We start from the raw sequence: 23,206 nt of genomic DNA on the forward strand, positions 1-23,206 counted from the left end.
TAAAAAACACGAGGTTACCACATCGATTTTTTTTTTAAATTGACGAATAGATACCAAAATAGAAAGTCATGACTCATGCGCCATAATATACATAATTCATAGATTATACATTATATGTGTAGTACATCGGGTTGAAGTTTGGAGGGAAATGCAAGGAAATTAGAAGAAATTAAATAAACAATTAAAGGTTCACATAAGCATACACATAAGAACAGTTTAGCACTTAACGCCTAAAACACAAAGTAATTGACGAAAATTAGTGTTAGGGTTAAGCTTAGTTTTAATGACACTAGTCAAGGGTACCACGTATGTTTTGAAACGGGTAGGAATACCATATAAAAAGGCTCAAAATTGAAATATCAAATGTATACATGGTTCGCAAGTTTTTACGTATACCTGTTTACACAGTGCGCACCAAAAATAGCGGCTACAACTCTGACTCCCCTCGTCATCAAAATATGATTTTTAAGTTTTTTCACTTTTATTTTTTTTTCGAAAAATACTTACTTCCTCCCATCCAAATAAAATATGATAAATATTACCTTTGATTTGGACGAGTCACTATTTTAGCCCCATTAAGCACACTCAAATTAGAGTAAATTAGATTTTACTCCCTTTTGAAACACGTTTTGCTAAAATTACTCCCTTTTAAAACAATTTGCTAAAATTACTCCCATAACTTCACCTCAGGCAAGAAATTGCTCCCAAAACCCAACTCGCGCCAAATATTTCGTCTTTTTTTGAATTTTTCCGCCTTTTTTCTATTTTCATGACCAATTTGCCCCTGAAATCCCTTCAACTTTATGTATCGATTTCGCCTCCGTGGTTCTTTGTGCCGCTTTCCCGTCATCCACCTCGTGCCCTGGACAATCCAACCGCCACCTCTTTTCCGCCAGTCACCCTCCCTCCTTCCTCACTCATTCTATTGACTTTTGATAAGGCCGCTACAATCATACCTTCATTGAATTTCTGAAACTCGAAAGCAATCTTTATAGCACTAAGAGACCGATCTTTTGGGCAAAACCCATCAACAATGTCCCCAAATTTGACGGAAAATTTCAGATTTTGTGACTCATTCCATTTCTGAATTGCTATTAATAACATCATCCATTCGTTTCCTGAGAGTGGGAAATCGCTGCAATTCATTAACTAGACAACGATGGTGGGTGACCCTGAGCGACGTGCGTGGTGGGTGACAGACTGACAGCAAGCCTTTCGGTGGGTGATGATGAGCGGCGTGCGTGGTGGGTGACAGCAAGCCTTTCGGCGGGTGACGATGAGTGGCGTAGTGGGTGATGTGAGGATGAGAAAGGAATATAACATGGTGAAGGGATTTCAAGGGTAAACTGGTCATAAATTCAAAAAAAGACGGAATATTAGGCCTGAGTTGGCTTTTGGGAGCAATTTCTTGCCTGAGGTAAAGATATGGGAGTAATTTTAGCAAATCGTTTTAAAAGGGAGTAATTTTAGCAAAACGTGTTTTAAAAGGGAGTAAAATCTAATTTACTCCTCAAATTAAAGGCCGAAAAGTTCCCAAACATTCACAAGGGGAGAAAAAGGGGAAGTGAAAATTTCCGTCACGTAAAAATCCCTCGCACGCAAAGATGCTGTAAATCGTTGCAAAATCGCACCAAAACTCGGTTTTCTCGACACTTTCTTCGCAGAATTACCAAATTCAAACACAAATCAGTACTTCAATTAACATAGCTTACAATCAAAGGTCGATAACAATGGCGAACAATGTAATTCCGTCGCTGATGCTGGAAATTAGCCCTAACGATCTTCCTCCCTAAGCTTCCGTCATCGCTTACACTGAAAAAGTTCGCAATTCTCTCATCTCTCTTTCGCTACACGTTTGTATTGCGTCTCTCTCAATTTTCCGTCAGTTGATTGATTTTTTTCTTCGATTGTTTTTTTTGGTGATGCAGTTCATTGAGGATGAGAAGCTTCGATTGAAGAAGTAAGTTAGCAATTCACATTTTATTGTTCGCTTAATATCGCAGCAGTTTTTTGTTCCAAATCGCTGAGCAATTGACTTTAGTAGCGTTAATTTGTGTAGCTTTTAGAAGATTTGGAAGTTTTTTTTGGTTCTACATTTGCTTCATGTGTTTGGTAAGTTGTTTTTACTTTGTAGTGATCATTATTAGCATCTAAGTAGGATTGATTAAGGATTGTGTCGTTTCGAAAGGCTGTATGTGCGCATATCTTAAGAATTGTGATCAATTTATGTAAGTAGCTTTAGTTTGTGTAGTTTTTGGAAATTTGCTTCATATGTTTATTAAACTTGATTTTACCGTGTAGTAATAGTTGATTAATATGTAGGTAGGATTGATCAAGAATTATGCCATTTAGAAGGCTTGATATTCAACTTTGAGCATATCTTAGAGTCATGAATTCTGAACAATTTATCTAAGTAGCTTTAATTTATGTAGATTTTGGAAATTTGCTTCGTATGTTTATTATACTCGAATTTATTGTGTAGTGATAATTGATTAAAATCTAGGTGACATTGGTTACGGATTGTGCATTTGTGCCATTTAGAAGGTTGTATATGCAACTTTGAGCTTATCTTAATGTCGTAAGAATAGTGAACAAATTATTTAGTGGCTTTAATTTGTGTAAATCTCGGAAGATGTGGATGTGTTGTTTGTTCTACTTGTTATTAATGTGTAATGATCTATGTTACTCCAACTAGGCTGCAAGGGTCATAGTGTCGAATACGGTTATTTTTCGCAAAATTTCAAAATTTTTGGTCTAAAATGAAGTGTCAATGTGTCGTGTCGTGTTGTTTCTTCGAGTGTTAGACATGCGACACATGAACAAAGTGAGTAGCGAAGTAACTTAGGTAGTGACTAGTGATCATTGATTGACATCTAGGTATGATTGATTTGTTTAGAAAGGATGTCTGCCTGTATATGCAACTTTGAGCTTACGGCAGAGTCCTAAGACTTGCTAACAATTTGTTTTAGTGTCTTTAACTTGCATATGTTTCGGAAGATGTGGAAGTTTTGCTTGTTCTACATTTGCTTCATATGTCTGTTAAACTTTTTTTTTACTGTGTACTGATCATTGATTAGCATATAAGTAAGATTGACAAAGAATTGTGCCATTTAGAAGGCGGTATATGCAACTTTGATCTTATCTTAGAGCCTTAAGAATAATAGTGAACAAATTGGTTTTAGACTCTACTAGCTTTATTTGTTTTACATTTGCTTATATGTCTATCAACTTGTTTTACTGTGTCTGATCATTGATTAGTATGTGTGATCATTGATTAGTATTTATGTAGGATTAGTTAAGGATAGTGCCGCCAAGAAGGTTGTATATGCAACTTTGGGCATATCTTTGAGTATTAAGAGTAGCGACTTGATTTCTTGGTAAATAGGTGTATTGTTGGCTTTCCAGGCCTTTTACCGGTGCAGTTGAGGGGTGCTAAATGTTAATGCTGAGTTCGTCTCTCTGAACATGTCTTACTAACACTGATCTTCTGTAGCACATGCAAATAAGCATATCAGCATCTTGAAGTTCTATCTGTTTTAGACTATAGTTAGTGCCTTAGTGGTGCAGTACACCGAATGACTGCATCCTGTCGTAGTATGAGGAAGAAGAAAGTCTCATTTTCAAAATTTGGACAGTTGTTTAATGTTTTAAGTGTGATCTTATCTTCTCTATGAAGATCCATCAGTTTAAGTGCTAAAATTTAAGCCATTCGAAGGAAAAGTTGGTGGAGAAATGTTTTGGTGCAATTTAAGCCATTCTAAGAGAAAGGTGGTGGAGAAATATTTAGGCGCAATTTTCAACACAGAGACTTGATCCTAAAATGAGGATTTAAGTGTGGGGACATGTCTTATAATCAAATTCTATGTTACTCCAACACTTCACTTAGCTGCCGTGTGAAGTGTCGGAGTAACATAGAATTTGATTATAATCGCTGCAGTCAATGGTACAGAGAGAGATCTTTGTTTGGAAACAGTTGGGAATACAGAACATAGACTAGTTCTACCCTTGTTCATTATGATTTTTGGCGCGGATTCAATTGAAGAGGACTAGAAGACATGGTTCTATTAGTATGTTGTGTTGTTTCTATATGAATAACTGGATGTTGTCCAAAAGGAAGAACAACAACAAAGCTTAGTCCCAAAATATTTGGGGTAGATTTATTGAAAAGAAAGAACCCTAATGCTAATTTTTTAGGCATGACCACTAACATTGAGAGACTTGTGCTTTTAAATTTTACTGGAATTATTCTGTATGTATAGTTGATCGCAAATGCTTTCATCTATATTATATAGATTACTCACGGTTTATTTTCCAAATGTAATTAAATAAAATGTTACCATGTTTCTTCTGCAGTCTCAAATAACCCTCTTCCATATAAAGGGAAAAACATGATCTGCTATTCTGCTGTAACGTTGTTGCATGCTGATCTATGTTAACTCTTGCTTTAGCCACACTGTTCTTTCTATATAGTAGTATGTTGTTTGATCACATAATGTTAAAACCATTACTGTAACTCATGTAAGTAGTGGTGTAAGACTTTTTTTTTTCCATCAAACTAAGTAAATTCGTGCAAATAAATTTTCTTGTAATTTTTGTTTCTGGGTAGTATCAATTTTGCGATGAAGCCAAAGACTCCCTATTCTTTGGTTTTGGATAATGATGGAATGAAGTATAATGGCCCATTAAATTGGTTATACTTATTTTTTATCATAAATGCAATTATCCTATGCAATTTTTATTATGGGCCATCCGGAAACAACCTCTTCGCTATTAACACAGGGATAATGATGCGTCCCTCTTACTTTGTCGTTGGCGGTAGCCCTCAAGGCATTGGTTAATGTTGTTGCTGATATATTCATAAAACACTTTTTCGACAGTGTGCTTGCATTATGTGGAATATAGTGTGCTCTTAAATTTTTTGTTGACTACCTTTTCACTGATATTTCAGGTATGGGAGGCTGCTTTAAAAGTTGTGAAGGATGAGGTAGCCCTCAAGCAAAAGCTGTATGAAGACTTGAACAAGTTGGTAAGCAACTAAGCTTCGCGTGCTGTTGACTTGGTTGCTTAGATATATGGTGCCATCTTCTGATGCTGTTGTCTACACTGGGTCCAAGGAAGTAGTAACTCCCAGTACACGAGACTGGAAGAGTTGAAAGATGACTGGAAGGTTTGAATCCTGGGTGAGCATCTACATGTCTAATGCCAGTACGCTCTTTTCTCTCACTGTAGTGTATGGGGCAACATTTTTTTGTTAGTGGATTTTGGAGTCATCCTAGTATGGCGGTATCTTCCTGTTTCTTACTCCCTTTTTGTGAGGATTTACCATTGTCCTACTCATTCCAGTTAATAACAGCACGTTACGTCGATAGAAGCCTAAGATTCTTCACCAGCATGTAAAGATTCGATGCATTGCTTAAAATACCTTAGTATCAGAGCCAGTGAACTAATAATCTAATAATTTTGTCAAAGACGGAAGGAGCAAAACTGCATCTGTGAATAATGAAATAACAATAATTGCAGCCACCTTATAAGGGCCTTGCACTCTTGCTGAAACGGGGTCTGGCGACTCATCTACTATTGTTAGATGGCTGTTATATAATTTAAATGTTTACGAGGGGTGCTGGGCAGACTGAGATATTTATGCGTCTTCTATTTTCTAAAGTATTGTTGAAGAATAGGGTAACATTCTTAGTTGTCGGAAGCAGCTGAAAACCCACTAAATCAACACATCCTCATTCTAACAACATATGGAGAATAGTAAAATTTTGACTATGATTGTTGCCATCTGAGGATTCCTTGTTCTCTATTGCTTTTTCATTGCTTTGAATTATTTATTTCTCTATAAAAAAAAATAAAATAAAGTAACTATAGTCATCATCTTGTTTTGTTATTTTTCCTTACCAAATACTTAACTTAGCTATGATTGATTAATGTGATCACAATTACAATAATGGATGTGATTTTGTAGAGGTAAGCTGTGTCATGCAACTATGCAAGGGAACGCACTTGAATACACGAACTCATGTAATGATGTTTACGTAATTACGTAGATTAAAACTTGAATAGGTGTAATTATATCAATGTATTCTATTCTCCTTCTCTTTCTGGTCGGTCCTTATCTCCCCTGTGAATCTGTCATTTCGCACCTCATCTCTATTTAATGGATCCCATGCATTGTAGTTGTGATTACATGATTTTCATCCAAACATGTGTTATTTATTTAGTTTCTGTGATTTGCTAGTTCGAAGTACATGATGGTCAGTCTAATGACATTTCTTATTTTTCTTGTGGAATTTTATAGGTCTGAAATGGAGTAAAAACTCTTTAATGTCATGTGGAAAATAGATAATTTATACTTCTATTTCTCAAATTCAAGTTTTGACGTAAGAGTGCAATCACATAGAAAAGCACATCCGGTGCAATTCCTGTTGCCATGACACACGGAGTAAATGAAGTAGCTGTCAATGCTTCCATTCCCAGTCAAGGTAAAAGATGATAACCTGATAACTACTAATGAGGAGAATCAACCACCTACTAGTGTAGAGAATCAACCACTGGTGGTTGAAAGAGAAGGAAGAGGAAAGAAGAAAAACCTATTACATGGAAGAGGAAAGGGGATTGGAGCATGGCCGAAAGGTACCTGGCTGGACTGGTGCTTGTTTTGATGTGGACACTAGAAGCTGAGTGGGCCCAGCTGAGATTATATCAAAGTTATCTGCGAAGTTCAGCAAAAGGTATTCTTTGATTTTTACAAAATATTTACTAATGGCTTCATGCTATAGGTTTAGTTATGTCTCCGTTGTGTAGTGATGAATAACTTCATCAGATTGTAGATTTGCTACACTATAATTGTCGATTCTAATTGATTTAATACAGTCAGTTACGCGATAACTCCTTTGATACCCGTGACTTCTCATTGGTCGTATTTAATTGGGTTGAGTTGACCATTTAAAATAGGAAATTTTACACACTGTTCTCATTTTGCTGATGTGCTTTACTCTTAGGTCTAGTATACTAGTTCTACTTGTGCCCTTCAAAGACAAAAACACAATTGTTAGCAGTTGAAGCAGGCAAAATTCTTTGAAATTGTTCTACTGCAGATGAGTATGGTAGCTCTAGATACGACCTTAACATGCCGTTTTACTTAGTGATGCTGGCAGGGGCGAGGCCACTATGAGTTGTGGTGTAGCAGCCGCTACACCGAAAGCGAAAATTTCGGTTAGAATTTCGTGATTTGCTACACCAATAATTACCGCTTTCACACTAATTATCTATACACTTTACCTTGAGTATATATTTTGCTACACCGAAATCAAAATCATGGACTCGCCTCTGGATGCTGGGTGTAGGTGTAGCTAGAGGATTTTGTTGCTACTTGGTAGGTCTGATTCAAAATTATTCGTTTCTCTTGCCTGCTGTGAGCTTGTTTTTCTTGCTCATATTGCGTATTAGATGCTTCTGCAGTTAATGCAGCAACTTGCAATGCCTTTCAGTGCTATGTTGTTGCTGTCTTGATAATGGAGGGATTAGTAAATTGTTAGCCACTTTTAATTCTGATTGTAGTTCAGTTTTTTTTTTCTGTTGGTCATTGGTCAATATTGAAACCTTCCAGGCTCCTAACGATCTTGAGCCCCTATCTTTTTGAGGAGAATCAATTATCTAACTTCTGTTGGGCATAAATTGTTAATCCTGGAGCTTAATAATGACACCTCAGCTATTTTCGATCAAATGTTATGTATGTTAGCAGAATCCGGAATTCCGGACATCATCTCCCTTCATACTCTTGAGTCTTGTTGCATGCATTGATTTTGGAATTTTGGATCATGGTCCTTCATAAAATAAAAGCATGTACATGTCCTTGGTTTGCTTTTATTTGGTATGTTGATTTTTCATAACGTCTGAATACCATGCACTGCTCGTACTATCTTTAGTATTGGCAGCACATGATCAACTCTAAATGAATATTGGAAGATATAAGAAGAAAGCAAGGTAAAGTAGTTGAAAGTGAAAAGTTGATATAATTGCCTGCCTTTTTGCTTTGAATGTTTTCCGAATTTATCTATGTTAAATGAAGCGAAATTGAAAACGGTCGAAATACTGTCTGGTTCATGGAGTACTATGGAAAACTGTTCGACAAGTTTAGGGTAACTAATACTATTGACTTGCTGATAATTAAGACTGTGAATTGCCATTCATAGTCCCAACATTTCATGTGGATGTTATATATGAGTCTTTAGAACTGTTGCTGGTGATTTGATAACTCCTTGGTGAAGCATTATATCAGATGTACCTGTTAGTTCCAGGATATATGATAAGTATTAGGTCTGGATTACTGCCGGATGAGTCGAAAGTACATACGAGTTTAGAGTTCATGGATGCGAAACACACATTTTTGTCTGCATATGTGGAAGTTGAACAGAATAAATGTGTTTGGCTGCTTATTATCTTGTTGAAGGTTAGAGGTCCACCACTGTATGAAGCTCACAGGAGCTAATAATTTGTAGCAGAAAACGTGAATGTGATAGTTGTTTTTGTTTTTCTTGAATCATTGATACCCCCACGATCATTCTCTTTTTTGAATTTTAAATCTTGCACCCCTCTTCTTCTCCTCACTTACCCCTCTTCTTGTTATGTGCTTAGGATCAAGAATGGACTAATGACGTATTCTTTCTTATTCCGTATTTCATTTTGGAGTTCGAAATCAATGATCTTACTCATACTCGTTTAGAAGGGGGAATGTTTAATTGGTGGACTAAGTTATTTTTATGAAAAAAATCTGTATATTTTGTTAAAATGAAGTGTGTAAGTGTCGTACTCATGTCTGGTGGTCATGTGTTAAGTGTCGAATACATGTATATTAAGGGAATAAGTAGAGTCGGAGTAATTTAGCGAGACAATTTTCATGTAAGTTTGTGTTACCCTTACATGTTCTTAATCTTCTTGAAAGATGTGATTAGCTTTTACATTTCATCAATTTAGATACATTAATCATTGTGTGAGACGGTCCCATTATGTAAATGTACAAATCATTTATTTGGATTAGATGAAAAGATTTTTACAGAAATGGACCGTCTCAGAGACCGTCTTATTCTATAACTTGTGATTTGGATAAGAAGATGAGACCAAGTAAAGCCAAAATGGCAAGCATGTCTCTCTGTTAACTGAGTAAATGATGCATTAATATCATGCAAAACATAGTCTAAAATATGCCTATAAAGACGCTGAAGTAGTAGACAAGTGTCGTGGAGCTGAAAAGATGAAATGATGATACTCCGTATATTTTAACCCAAATATAAAAAAAGAGTTGCATCCATTTTTGTGCCATGAGAAGTTTCTGCTTGCAGGGTTAAAATCTTCCTTCATATGGACTGCAAAATCAGCCTTGAGTGTGTGGATACCTCTGATTTTTTCTCCTGCAATAATAAAAAAACTGGTAAGTAGTGACGTAATGTCTTACACTAAAAAGTTACGGTACTTGTTTGACCTTCCTCTTCTTCCCCCAATCATTTTATTGCTGACGAGTGACGATTAAATAATCATTCATTCACCTTTATTATTACCTTGTGGGGGATCCAAACTCCAAACTAATCTAGTCTAAGGCCTTGTTCTTTTGGACTGAAACTTATAGGATATGAATTGAACTGAACTTATAAGATCGAATTTAAATCAATCAACTTATAGGATCGAATCAACTTATAGGATTCAACTTAATCAACTTATAGGATTCGAATCGAATCAACTTATAAGATTCGAATCAATCGAATCAACTTATAGGATTCGAATCGAACTTAAATTAAGTGACGTATAGGATGTGATTCGAATGAATCAACTTATAGGATCGAATCAATCAACTTATAGGATCTCAACTGAACTTATAGGATCTGATCTGAACTGAACTGAACTTATAAGATCTGAAGTGAACTTAAATTAAGTGACTTCAAGTCCAAAAGAACAGGACGTAAGAGTTCATCCTAACTCTTGGTTTGAACACATTTGCTGATCGGGTTTGAACCCGATCCCAATTCCCAAATGAGATAAGAGCATCTTTCCTGTTTCGAGTGGCAAATTCTGACATGGCTTACGTGAAATTTGATTTACATATACACAAATTAGAATAATGTATAAAATTACGGGTAATAACCAAACTCGATAGTGACCGAAGCTGAACTAGGCGGACATGGCCTAGCTATTGAATTTAAATAAGCCAACTTAATTTTATATGGAGTAATGAACTAGAATAAGCAGACTTTTAATGAGGATATTGACTCGAAATATATGGCCCAAATCCGACGTGACTCAATCCATTTGACCAAATTTGTTATTTTTTGCTGTTAAGGAAACTAGTTGAAGCTCAATCTGTTCACGAGCATTAGCAATAGACTTTTAAGATATTTGCTCCTTTATTTTAATCTTTTGTCACTGCATGACCACATTTGTTGGTGTATGATAGTTTAGTTTTAACAACTGGTGTGGCATAACCTATGTTGCTCAGACTTGGTTAGAAGTATCTGATACGGATGGGTGTTCAAATATCAGATTCGTCTATTTTATGAAAAAGATTTGTGTTCTCGGTCAACAATGCCATGTCCGAGTATGGAGTGTCTAACACGGATATGCGAGATAATATTGCCATATTGTACTTTTGTACTCTGTAGTACACTAGTACTTGTGTGATATTTTCACTCTTGGAGATGTCCTATAGTGATACGGATTATTAAACTTCATACTTACGAAACCTACATGTTTTAGTAGGAGGTTTTGTTTTGGTTTTGTGTAAGAGTATTCTCTATTGATAGTTGGGTTGTCCTATACCGAATCAATTTGATGGGTAGATCAATTTCAGATTTTGTTCTTCATTTACAAGAATTAGGAAATGAATTCATGGAAATTTGGTTAACAGATGAGAACCTTTACCAGTTACCACTCACACCATGACACCTACGAACTTTGGTAACAGCAGTGTGGGTATAACTTAAAACTAGTGCGTTGTAGTGAGGTCTCTGCCAGTTTGCCATCTTTCTTCCTCAACTCAGACAGCGAAATGGTTAAGACATTGGGAGTTTTAAACAAATAATTGACTTGTAAGTTGTAACTCTATTATAAACTAAATTTATGGTATTAAGGGTTTTTTTTATGGTTTCTTTGAATTAGTACTACATAGTGGGCGACATTTCCATCTTACGAAGCAATTAGTGCTTACACGCATTAATTTGAAAGTTGCAATCCCAAAATATGATCTAAATTAAACAGTACATAACACTGATAGTACAGTGTGTTCATTTTTATCTTTTAAGCCATACTTAGTTGTTACCTTAGTTAGTGGCGGCGTGACATAGCGATTATGTTGCCAATAATAATGGCAATATATGCTTTAATATTGTCTAAGAAACTTGCGTGAGATTAAAGTGATTGAGCTTTGTTCTGGTAGTGTCTAACTCTTATTCTTTGTTTTTGGTTTTAGTCTTGTGGCTAAGTTGGTAACTTTGCATATAGTGGTAGCTCATGTCAAACTCGACCTTAAACCTAGTATAATATTCCTGGATGTGCTTCTGTTTTCACTTTCTTAATCGTTGGGATTTCCTTGTTAAAACTAAACCTTAAACTGATATTATCGCTCGGACTCAGAAATATCTGACACGGGCGAGTGTACAAGTGTCGGATTCGGATATTTTACGTAAAAGATTTATGTTTTTGATCTAAAATGAAGTGTCTGAGTGTCGAGTGTCCCGTACGGATACGGGAGGTAATATTGAAGGGTCCGAGCAACATAGTATCGTTGTAGTAGGTCATTGACCCTTCGAATTACAAAATGACACTATTTTGAAAAAAATACGTTACCAATTCACTTAAGCTAGCTCATGTTTTTAATTTGAACTTATTGACGTTTTAATGTGGCTTAGTAAAGTGGTTACATTTATTTCTTTTGTGAAGGTATCAGTTAGTGCATTTCTCGACTTAATATTCATCTTAAGTCATTCAGAAACAATTTATTTATATTGCTAATAAAAGGCAAGACTGTGTACATCCGACCCTTCTTACTCAATAATTTACGGGAGTCATTGTGGTAATATTTTTGATGTTTTAACGTGCTTACCTTGTAATGCAAAGTGATGGTCCTCTTTTAATCCACTTGATTGTTGTTTTACCTCTGATTTGAATTACCCCGCTTAAACTCATTAACACGTTGAGACCACAACCACTTTGTCCATAACTCCATATCATCTTTCTCTGAACATGAGAGCAGATTATCTTTTAGTAACTCTTAATTTATGTATGTGAATGAATTAATGAATAAAGAAATGGCATCTCTGTCTGACAGGTCAGTAAGTATTACCACCTTCTGATTTTACCTACTCCATCGATCCAAAGTAGAATTCTGATCCTGACAATCTTGGTTGCGCACTTGCACTTAATATCCACCGATCCAAAGTAGAATTCCAATCCTGACAATCTTGGTTGCGCACTTGCACTTAATATCAGTCCTTCATTGCTGTTTTTGACGTATTTTTCATTTTGGTTCATTTGGAAATAGCTTCCTTATATGTTGCTTACACAAAAGAAAGACTTTGTATATCCGACCCACCTAGGGCACTAGTAATAGAGGCTTGTAAGATGATGCGTCCATTATTTTAGAGGTTTGTCTATAAACCCTCTATTGTTGGACATGGGTATTGAGATTCATGGATGAGAGGGGTTACAATATACTCCCTCTTATTCGCTATAATGTTCCCTATTTCCCGAAACGGATTATTCACATAATGTTCCCCTTTCCTATAACCAAACCCACACAACTTTTTTACTCATATTTTATTACTTTTCTTAATGTTTTGGCCCCACAACTCCTTATTTAACTCATATTAATTCATCTCTCTCTCCTAACACCAACCCTACCAATCTCCTTTATTCATTTTTAATAGTATTCCTTAAGTATCGGGCCAAAACCAAAGGGGAACATTATAACGAATTGGAGGAAGTAGTATACAACCATACAGGTTTGTGGAGAGAGAATGTGAGAGAGGAAATAGTATAGTGAGTCATGTTATGGACCTTGAAGAAGTTTATCTATTGTTGGTATGAAGTTTGTATGTAAATGAATTTGTATATTATTTTTGTGGCGCATTTAACAAATCTATTGTAAGTTCTTCTATTGCTAATGCCCTTGCAATCTGCGAAAGTTATTGAGTCATTGGATAATTGTGTATTTGTGTTCTTGTTTCAACATTCCATCTTGTAATGCAAAGTAATGGTCCTCTTTTTAATTCACATGAAGAGCGTATTATCTTTCAGTAAATTCTTAATTTATCTATGTGAATAAATTACAGAATACTCCTATATAAATGGATTAAATAAGGCATCTCTGTCTGACAGGCCAGGAAGTATCACTTTCGACATTCAAGTAACTGTAACTGACAGGTGTCAATACAGCTCAGTAAAGAAAAACCAGAAAGAGGTGAATCTGCTTTGTCACTCTTTTTACCCTTTTCTCTTTTCTATTTGCCTGACTTTCTGTTTCTGTCTTCATTCATTGCAATTTGTATACACAGTATTATGAAAGTACTCCAGTTTATAGTCTTACTTCTGATTTTCTTCTGACCTCTACAAATGAGCCTCTTCTCTGATTTATTTATTACTTCATTGTTTTTGGATCGGAGTTGTCTCAGTAGTAAGTTAAATGAACTTATCAATAATTACATTAAATAATGCTCTAACTAAAGTGAACTGATATGAATTAGTTAAGTTCGAATTTTAAAAAATTAGAGCCTTGTTGAAGATAGTTTTACATAAATATAGTGTAAAATGAATTCTACATAACATAGCCATAATACTGGGTACAAAGCGTCTTGCTTATGACGGGTTAATCCCGTCACAAGCTGAAGACCTCTCACAAAAAGGGAGAGGGGACAAGGTGGGGCACCCTCCATGTGCTTCCCCACTCACCTCTCATGGGTATTTTGTGAGAGGAAATGGTATCCGTCACAAACTTGTGACGAATATTGCCGTCTTCAATGAGATTTTTGTGTACTGGATAAGAGTGGTTATTAAAAGAATCCCTTTTACAATAAACTTGTGTAAGATCGGCTTAAATAAGTATTGAGAGGCAGACAAAAATTTAGAGCCACTAGCCAATTTGACCAATTAATCTAAATTAACTAATTTTTTTTTTTTTTTGTCATAAATACTCCCAAGAATGTTTTTCGTTTTTTTAGGCGAGCCTTTAACTTAGAAAAACTCTTTCATATGAGTATATATTTCGTGGTATTTACTCATATATTTTGAGAAATAGTAAAGAGAGAACTGTCAAAATGTGAAATTGATTTATAATAATAATAATAATAATAATAAAAAAACACAGATGGAATAATAGATTGTCGATTGCTAATTGGCGAAAACTTTTTTTTTTCTTTTCAATATGAAAGCATCATACTGAAAATTTGAAATAACATAATATAGAAATAATCTAATTATTTATGTATTTGCCAATTCAATGAATGTTTTCTTTGTAATTTTGCTAATTAAATGTGACGATCAAACATATTACTCCGCATCACAACTTGTTTATGTCCCTAACATTACATAAACAAGTTGTGATACGGAGTAATATGTTTGATCTTACATTTAATTATATTTTATGTAATTTTGTTTTATTAATGAAAGTTTATCTTTGTCAATAAAAAAGAAAAATTGTTTACATCCATTGCCAAACATGGTCCAAATAGCCAAAATTAATATGGGCACACATACGATGATAGGAATCTTTGCAGTTTTGGAAGTGTCATTTTCATTTGAATGTAATAATATTTGATTTGTTTACTTGAATTCTATGAAAATGACAATACAAGGGAGTGTGTTTCCAGTCTTCTTAACATAGCCATGATAATAAACTACTGTATCAACCAATAATGGTTCTTTTCTCCCGTAAAACTTGTGGGAATTCAATTTTCTGATGTTTGTGAATTCATGTTTGTCTGGCCTTTAAATTACACATTTTAACATTCTACTTATGTTCTCATATATTTGAATATATATTAGTAAAAATTACTTACTTTCACGCATTTGGGTAATAATTTGGTCAATAAATCTTCTACTGAGTGTATTCTACTCAAAGTAATTTGGTTCAAACAACCTCATAATTTCACCAACTTTGGGTTGTTTTTTTTTTTGGGTCATGTTTGCTTATTTTTGTAAAATGGGATTTTTTTTCAACTAATTATTAAAAGTTGGACTAACTTTTTTTTAAGATTCTATCTTTTTCTTCCTTAAAATAACGTATCAACAAATTATCAAAAAAAAAAAAGAGAGAGTATGACTCGATTCTTTTGGACTAAAAGAAGTTAAACTGAACCGCGCTTAACTGAACTGAAGTAAAAATTAAATTGTAAAGAGATGAACTGAACTAAACTGAAATGAGCTGAAATTAAACCAAAAAAAAAAAACGCATAAAGCTCAGTTCTTTTCAGTTTAATTTCAATTCACTTTAGTCCGTTCAGCTTAACTTATTAAGCTCTATTCATTTTAGCTTACTTTAATTTAGTTAAACTTCATTCACATTAATTCATTTTAGTTCAGTTCATTTAAGTTCAATTCAGGTTCATGCAGTCCAAAAGAACAGGACGTAAGTTTTCTGTTAAACCATTTACAATAAAATATTGTAAAACCGATAAAGACCTTGACATCCTTATTATGGAGTAATGATGAAAAGTAGAATTTTATTTTATAATAACACTTATTTAAAACGATTTTATACAAAATTATCGCAAAAGAAAAGAAATCATCTCTTTCTAGCTGCCATTTGTTACGGTTAGTCTTGCTGAAGACGGGTCGGAGCAAGTGACGGGTAATGCCACTCACAAAACGGATAGGGGGACAAGGTGGGGACACCCCCATGTGCTTCCCTCTCTTCTCTATTTGGGTCATTTATGAGAGGAAATGATATCCGTTACTCCGGAGTGACGGATATGTGTCATCTCCAATGAGATTTTGTGCATTTATTATCCTTTTTCTTGCCAATGACCACAGTTATTGTTGGTTAGCTACAGTTAATGTCTCCAAAGCTAAATGCACCCAACACTTTTACAAAAAAAGAAACTAAAAATAAAGGGAAATTACAAAACATCCCACGTGTAACTTTTGGAACAAAGGTTCAAAGTTGTGTTGAAGACCAGATTAGCTTAGTCACGTGACGATTTCATGAGCCAACATATGCTGGACTTGAGTCAGGTGTTGCCACTAGATTACATAATTCTTCCCATATCTTCTTGTTTGGAGATTAAGTTATAGATTGTTAACATAATTATCACCAATTTTATTGGTTTTTTTAAGTGTTTGTTGATAACTATTTATAATGAGAGGGGGAATCAATTTGTTGGGTATGCTTTTTGTTGAAATGATTATTCCAGGTAGTATTGAATTGACGATAATGTAAACGGTTTTGAGTTAGAAAGCATGTTTGTGCGAGTAGTTTGTGTATTTCACTGGTTTCACATGAGAAGATGCATCATTGACATCAGATCGTATAATGTGAACGATAGAGAGATTTTATTTATTAGATGATTCTTTTATATGATATTGAAGCGAAAACGTATAAATTAAAAGTTATACAGTTCTGGTATGAGCAAGTCTTTGGACATTGAGAGACTATTAACTCGTGTGAGGGAGCATATTAGTGTGATGATTGTTTAAAACGAACATATTTTGAATTTGTGATTGAATAATTTTATTTTGCATATAATACCTTATAAATCTCAATTGTTTTCAGCTTAGTTAAACTTCTTTGTTGATATTTCTATCATAATATGACATCACACATCTTGGAAAACAGAGTAAACCAACTTATTTATACATACTTTTAGCATCTAGCTAGTTGTAACTTGCCAAAAGAGGTTAAGAAACCAAAGAAGGGACCATATAATCCAGAATTACTTGCCTAAATTTTCCTCAAATTTTTCTAAACAATTCTGTAGTCCATCACTAATTTCAAGATTAAGGATTTAATTAAGCATCTTTACCGTTGTTCAAATCATGCTACTAATACATGAAGTTACACAGATTCTAAAATAAGACGGTCTTACATGTAAGACGGTCTTACATGTAAGACGGTCCTTTTTACGTACGAAAACCGTTCATTTATTGCTATTAATAAATGAGTGTTTTTTATATAAATAAACTGTCTCACAGTTTAAGACCGTTTTATACAATAACTACGAATTAAGTTACGAATTAAGTTATAAATATACTTACATGGATCTGTGTTAGCCTGACTCTCCGACATGGGTGTCGTGTCTGACACGCGTTGAGTGTCGGATACGGCTATTTTGTGCGAATTTTTCAATTTTTTGGTCTAAAGTGAAGTGTCGAAGTGTCGTGTTGATATAGAACAAGTAGGTGTCGGATATGCGACATGACAGCTAAGTGAAGTATCAGACTAACATAGACATGAATAATTATGGTTACATAAAAAGAGTCATTTGAATGTTCTTTGCCTTAAGCAAGAAAGATTAGGCTTCCTTTTTACATAGCTTCAAACAATGTTAAACAATAAGCAAACAAATTACTAACCAACAAATCATTGATTTCCTCCACTTTTGACTATTTACACACCCCTACATCAATAATCTAACAACAAACTCTTCTAACTACTAAACAAACTTTTTAATTATTTAACTAATTTAATTACATTAGCATTACCAACTATCATTATCTTTGCATGGAGAAAGACATAGCCATAGCCATTTCTTGGACTAATGAGTCTATAATATCACCTTCAATCTCTTCTACAATGGCTTCTCCTTCGTCTTCAAACGCGACAAATTCACTCGCTTCTCCGAATCTTGGCATGTCTTTCTCAACAAGTGCATCTATATCTTGGAGAGTTTGACAATCTTTACTAGGAAAACTTTGTAGTTTAGTACACAATAGTTTAACTAATTGAAACCCATTAATATTTTCCGGCTTTTGTTGATGATACCGATTATGAAATGGCTTAAATTTACGGTATGGCTTTACCATATCAGCTAATATCTCATCAACCAGATGAAAAATTAACTTTCTGTTAAGCAAAAGGCTTAGATTAGCATCGGACGATGAACGGTTAGGATTTGTTGTGGTAAGGTAATGTGCACCTTCTATTGTATGGTAAATTGTTGGGTCTAAAGGGTTTGAAGGTGAAAACCATCTGGTAAAAGAAACAGGGGTATCTCTGTCAATTCCAGTACATTTCAGTATTTTACTGATGTATTGGCATTCAGCTAAGGATGTACTTGTACTGGTAGGGGTAGTCTTATCCTTGTCCTCAACGGCGGGCATATCTGTCGCTTCTTTGTTTGCTTTTCGGTGTCTTTGCTGGCTCGGACCTCGAAATAACCGTGTGGTGGTGTTCATGGTGGTACTTATGTTGGTGAGCTTTTCCTGTTAATCACTTTTCCCTTAGATTCTTTTGACCGTAAAAAATACTTACTCGGTTCAGAATCATTTGTTTACTTTTAATTAAAATATTCATTATAAAGAATAAAAAAGTAAACAAATGATTGAGACCGAGACAACAGTAACTAAATTAGAAATGCATTGAAATGTTGCATACTAAACGAAGTTATTATATAGAAAATGGTAATTTCTGAGGGTAAATTAGAGTAATTACTAATTAGGAGTATATTATGTAGAACAGTTAAAAAAAAGTTACCTGAGAAGAAGAGTCCTTCTTGAGAGGGATGATTGAAGGAACAGAAGCATGAACAAGGTCACTCGACAATGGCGTCTTCTTACATTTCTTATCTGTGTTTGAACTATGAACTCGAGTTATGGAACGAACAAATTGCTCGTCTTTCTTGTTCTTGATGGGATAATCATATGACTTTGGAGGAATTTTTGAGCTTAGTTTATTAGTAGTACCAGTACCACCAACCTTCTTGAAATCCATCTCAAATTTCTCATTTTCGCGTCGTAATGGCTTCAAATGCACTTTATCATCCATATTGGTAATAACACCCATTTCTTGAAGAACAGAATTTGATTGTTTTCCTGAAACTTTATTGTTAGTTTCTGAAGTTTTTATCAACTTTGGTGATGTTGATAATAATAAAGAAGCCTCTTTTCTCGACTTTTTCGACTTTAATGGAGTCTTACTCAAAAGATGTTCATCTCTTCTAACAACTTCTCTTTGCTGAATTGTGTTAGTTATATCAGCACCAACTCTTCTACTTACAGTCTCCTTAACTTGCTTCATAATTTGCCTTGCATAATACCCAGGACTCTTATTCTCATCCTCATACTTTCTTCCTTCTCGTCTTTTCGTGTTAATGGCAGAACATGACGGCCTTGACAACTCCATTTCCTTAACAATGTTGTTCTCCTTGTTAATCTGGAGCGACAACCGATGTTGATCAATCACATCCGTTGACCGTCTCCTTTGTGATGAGGATGAAGATGGTGATGATGAATTCAGGGTTTTAGGCCGGGAAGCCAGGATGTCATTGTTGTACGAGCTGCTTTTCGGCCGAGTTTTTGTTGCTCTGCTTGGTGGTGTTGAAGGTGTGATATGAGAGTATGAGGATGATGATCTTGGTGTAGTGTTGTTTGATTCTGGGAGTATTTCAAGGCCCATGAGTCTAGCAACAAGTGTAGGTGTCCTTGCACTTGTGGGAGAGCAACTGCTCTGTGATAAGGTGTCCTCTACTTTTCCTCGTGGCGCTTGGACCAGCTTCAGCCCTCTGTCTCTTCGATTCGTTTTTATCTGAATGTCCATCTGATTCAATAAAACCATTGTTAGTTACCATCATTATTAATATGATGGATTAAATTAAATTAAATCATCGTTCAAATGCGAAATGATTACCGGAATGTTTAAGTAATTATCTTTTTCGTCTTCTGTAATCGACTCCAAACTATTCCTTGGTGCTTCAACACCTGAAACACGAAACATGAAACATCATCCTCATTAATGAAACAGACAATAATATTTGCACTACCAAATACTCCCTTCGTCCCAGTCATCTGTTTACCTTTACTCAAAGGTAAAGAAATGACTGGGACGGAGAGAGTAAAACTACGTCTATGTATTATTACCTTTTAGAGGGATTGGATCATCATGAATATATGAGTTATTGTTTGGATGTAAGCATAAATGGAAGGGATGAAAATCAAACATATGAAGTACAGCATTCATGCATCCTCCTGAAGCCGCAACAGCAGCGGCCGCTGTCGCCACCACTTCCGGCTTACCAGACCTTTTATCGATTCCATCTCGACCGCCACCACCACCTTTTGTTGCCCCTGATTTCTTGGAGGAGGACTTACTACCCCAGTTAAAGTACCATTCCCTTCCCATATTTCACCAATTTTCTCTCTGATTTACTTAGTATGGTCCTTAAAATATAAGTGCAAGGACTGTAAGGACAAGTAGAAGTAGTAGTTTCAAAATGTGACTTACAAAAATGAGGGAAAAAAAGTACTATTGGTTATGTAATTGAGAGCCAAAAATGGTTGGATATTGAGGTAATTATATGGGTGAAGGACTAAAAATGCAACAACTATTTGGTAAGACGGTTTTATACTCTGAGACGGCCTTATTTTTCTACAATGTGATAAAAATGAAGTAGACAGAGAGTGAGTTTGGGTCAAGCAATACTTTGTACTCCGTATAATGGAGTAATTTGTTTTTATATGAATGGCACTCACTCCCAAGTGTGCTTATTGAAGCAAAGACCAAACTTACTTTGTATCGGTTGGAATTTGAATGAGATTGAATTATTAAATATGGTGATAATTTCATAAGTTTGCTGACAAGTAGCAAGATTTTCCATTTAATAAGGTGAGATGGGTATCAAGTACACACTTCTATCCTTTTTTGTTGAATAATAATTTTCATAACTTTTTTTTTTTTTTTTTTTTTACATCAAATGGTTTATTCCGGATTCGAGTTGAGTAAGATCATTCAGCGTTAAAATTGTCTTTCATGATTTTTGCTGCATTTTCAAGTTTTAACTCGAGACCTCTGTTAATCTAGAATAACCCTTATTATTTGATGTACGTGCTCATGGGTATTTTCATAAAATTATTATATCGTGTGTAAGGACATTAGTTATAGTGCTTCTGGTCATCGTTTATTAATATCGTAAATAAGTTATAGAATGTATTATAACTTCATAAGAGTGTCATACATGCATTACAAACGAATCAATATATCACCTATTGAGGGTAAAATGACATTGTATCATTGACGCGTCAGTCTACTAGGTAACACGGAGTATGACGCGTCAGTCTACTAGGTAATACGGAGTACTAAATTTTATATAGTTATGTTAATATATCACCTATTGAGGGTAACATGGCATTTTATATATTTACCGCGTAAAAGTCACATTGCCAAACGTGATAAAGCAAATTTGTAAAGTGGAGTTGAATGGAGAGAGTAGATAATAATAATGTGAGAGTGATCTCTGTTGATACTCGATATCATCTGGTGAAGTTATATTATCCTATTATATCTTTATATTTATTAATTCCTCTTTTTAGGTTTGTTTATGTATTTTATCGAAAACATATAGAATTGTTTGATTGCAATGATATCGAAAAATACTTTCAAAGAAATAGTATACTTATACATTTTCACCTCAATTTTGATAATGTAAATGGTCAAATGTTGTGTTTCTATATGTGAAAAGATGGAGGGTAAAATCAGAATGACAATTTATTTTTGTCCTTTGAATATTTAAGTGATTAAGATAGTTAAAATGGACCACACTATGATCTAGCTTGATTATAATTGGGACAGAGTATAAGGAAATCTCTAGTGCTATAGCTATGGTCTAGGATTTTTTTCTTAGGCATTTTAATGCATCAATAGCTTGCCTCGAATTTGTGCTTGTATTTTTGTTTTGAAGTATCTTAAATCTAGTCATCTTTGATTCAATTTGTCAAAAGATTTGAATTTAGACACATCAATTTCAATAGTTCTTGTAGTTTTGTTTGAAACATGCATTGTAAAAATGCCAAGACACTTATAAAAGATACATATCAAAAATCATTCTAATAGCCAAAAGAGAAAATTTGGGATTTTTTAGGTGTATCCTATATTTTTGCCAATTCTAATATATACTCTTAGTTTTTAAGAAATATCTAATATACCCCTGAGTTTCTAGATTATTTTCTTAAATACCCAAAGTATCCAAATTTGTGTTTTTTAAGGATTAAAGATTGTCACATAAAAATGTATATTGATGAGTAAATGATGATTATGTTGATGGCTCGACTTATTTCAGATGAGTAATCAACAAAAACCGACCAAATATAATATTTAAAATTGTAAAGTTTAGGCATTTAGGGTATTTCTGGAGCATCTTATAGAGTTTAGGAGTATCTTGTGTGTTTCTGAAAATCCATGGATATTCCCTCAAAAAAAAATCCGTGAGTATATCATAGAATTCGAATACACGGGGTATATCATAAATAAAAACCCCAAAATAATTTCTCTTGCAAAACTAAGGATATAAATCTGGATATGACAATTTGACCACAACCTCATATCGTTATTTTCACTTAGCTTTTGGGTAAATATGAGAAACATGATTACATGTCAACTGGGTCAAGTTATTTTCGAGTTTGCAAAAATTCTGATTAGATTGGCTCGGGCTTAATTATTTTTGCGTCTGTTATTATAAAGTTCTTTAGGGAAAATGATATATATGACAGCAACAATAAACATTCGAATCAAGGGTCATATTGATCGGGTCAATTTGGATCTCACATCAAGCTCGGGTCTCACTACAGGTGTTGGATTGGGTGTCGATCGGGTTATTCGGGTCAAGTTAATTTTGTCATGTCTACTTTTTAGGGAATGAAATAAACGTATAAACTTAAGAGGAATCTATTTATTAAGTTGTCTTTAGTATCTTGAAAAAAACTGAATTATCAATAAGGGATGCTCTTAGGAACACCAAAGAAAAGAAAAATTTCTCTTTCTAAGAATTTTCCTTTACATTAAAATACTTAACATCACCTTTAATTAATTTTGTTACCTATTGGTGAATAATGGTCTCATTAGAGTTGGCAAAGGCTGATCTAGGGTGTTAATGAGATGAGACAGTTCGCAAGTAATTTGAGATTGACTTGGTCAAAGCTTGGCTCGTGCGAGATCGGCTCAAGAGCTTAGCGAGTCAAGCTAAGCTAACGCTGGCTCGGCTCGAAAAGCTCGTGAGTGGCTCGAACTTGTGTG

General features: G+C 34.6%; 1 protein-coding gene and 1 long non-coding RNA gene across 6 annotated transcripts; one reads left to right on the forward strand and one right to left on the reverse strand.

The window, feature by feature from the left end:
* The first annotated feature begins 1,517 nt into the window (after window positions 1–1,517).
* On the forward strand, window positions 1,518–13,591 carry LOC141656590 (uncharacterized). Of its 5 annotated transcripts, none has more exons than XR_012548534.1 (5): window positions 1,518–1,820; window positions 1,929–1,960; window positions 4,949–5,205; window positions 6,302–6,734; window positions 13,369–13,591. It is a non-coding gene; the product is annotated as an uncharacterized LOC141656590 (long non-coding RNA). The 5 variants fall into 5 exon arrangements; XR_012548533.1 differs by lacking the exon at window positions 13,369–13,591 and adding an exon at window positions 9,345–9,528; XR_012548532.1 differs by lacking the exon at window positions 13,369–13,591 and adding an exon at window positions 8,641–9,206.
* A 3,859-nt stretch (window positions 13,592–17,450) lies between these two features.
* LOC141656582 (uncharacterized) lies at window positions 17,451–20,615 on the reverse strand. The gene is made up of 4 exons (XM_074463532.1): window positions 20,059–20,615; window positions 19,829–19,899; window positions 18,677–19,738; window positions 17,451–18,405 (listed from the first exon to the last, which is right to left on the reverse strand). The coding sequence occupies exons 1-4, from the start codon at window positions 20,318–20,320 to the stop codon at window positions 17,695–17,697; spliced, it is 2,106 nt and encodes a 701-aa protein (XP_074319633.1). The 5' UTR covers window positions 20,321–20,615; the 3' UTR covers window positions 17,451–17,694.
* Window positions 20,616–23,206: the final 2,591 nt, after the last annotated feature.

The sequence above is a fragment of the Silene latifolia genome, chromosome 5, assembly GCF_048544455.1.
Source record: "Silene latifolia isolate original U9 population chromosome 5, ASM4854445v1, whole genome shotgun sequence".
In the NCBI taxonomy this organism is placed as follows: Eukaryota; Viridiplantae; Streptophyta; class Magnoliopsida; order Caryophyllales; family Caryophyllaceae; genus Silene; species Silene latifolia.

Excerpts from the sequence above, each read along its gene's own strand:
- LOC141656582 (XM_074463532.1), bottom strand. The coding sequence starts at position 20,320 with ATGGGAAGGGAATGGTACTTTAACTGGGGTAGTAAGTCCTCCTCCAAG. Across the intron at positions 19,900-20,058 it reads TGATCCAATCCCTCTAAAAG|GTGTTGAAGCACCAAGGAAT; the intron begins GTAATAATACAT and ends TTCGTGTTTCAG. Across the intron at positions 19,739-19,828 it reads ATAATTACTTAAACATTCCG|ATGGACATTCAGATAAAAAC; the intron begins GTAATCATTTCG and ends TTATTGAATCAG.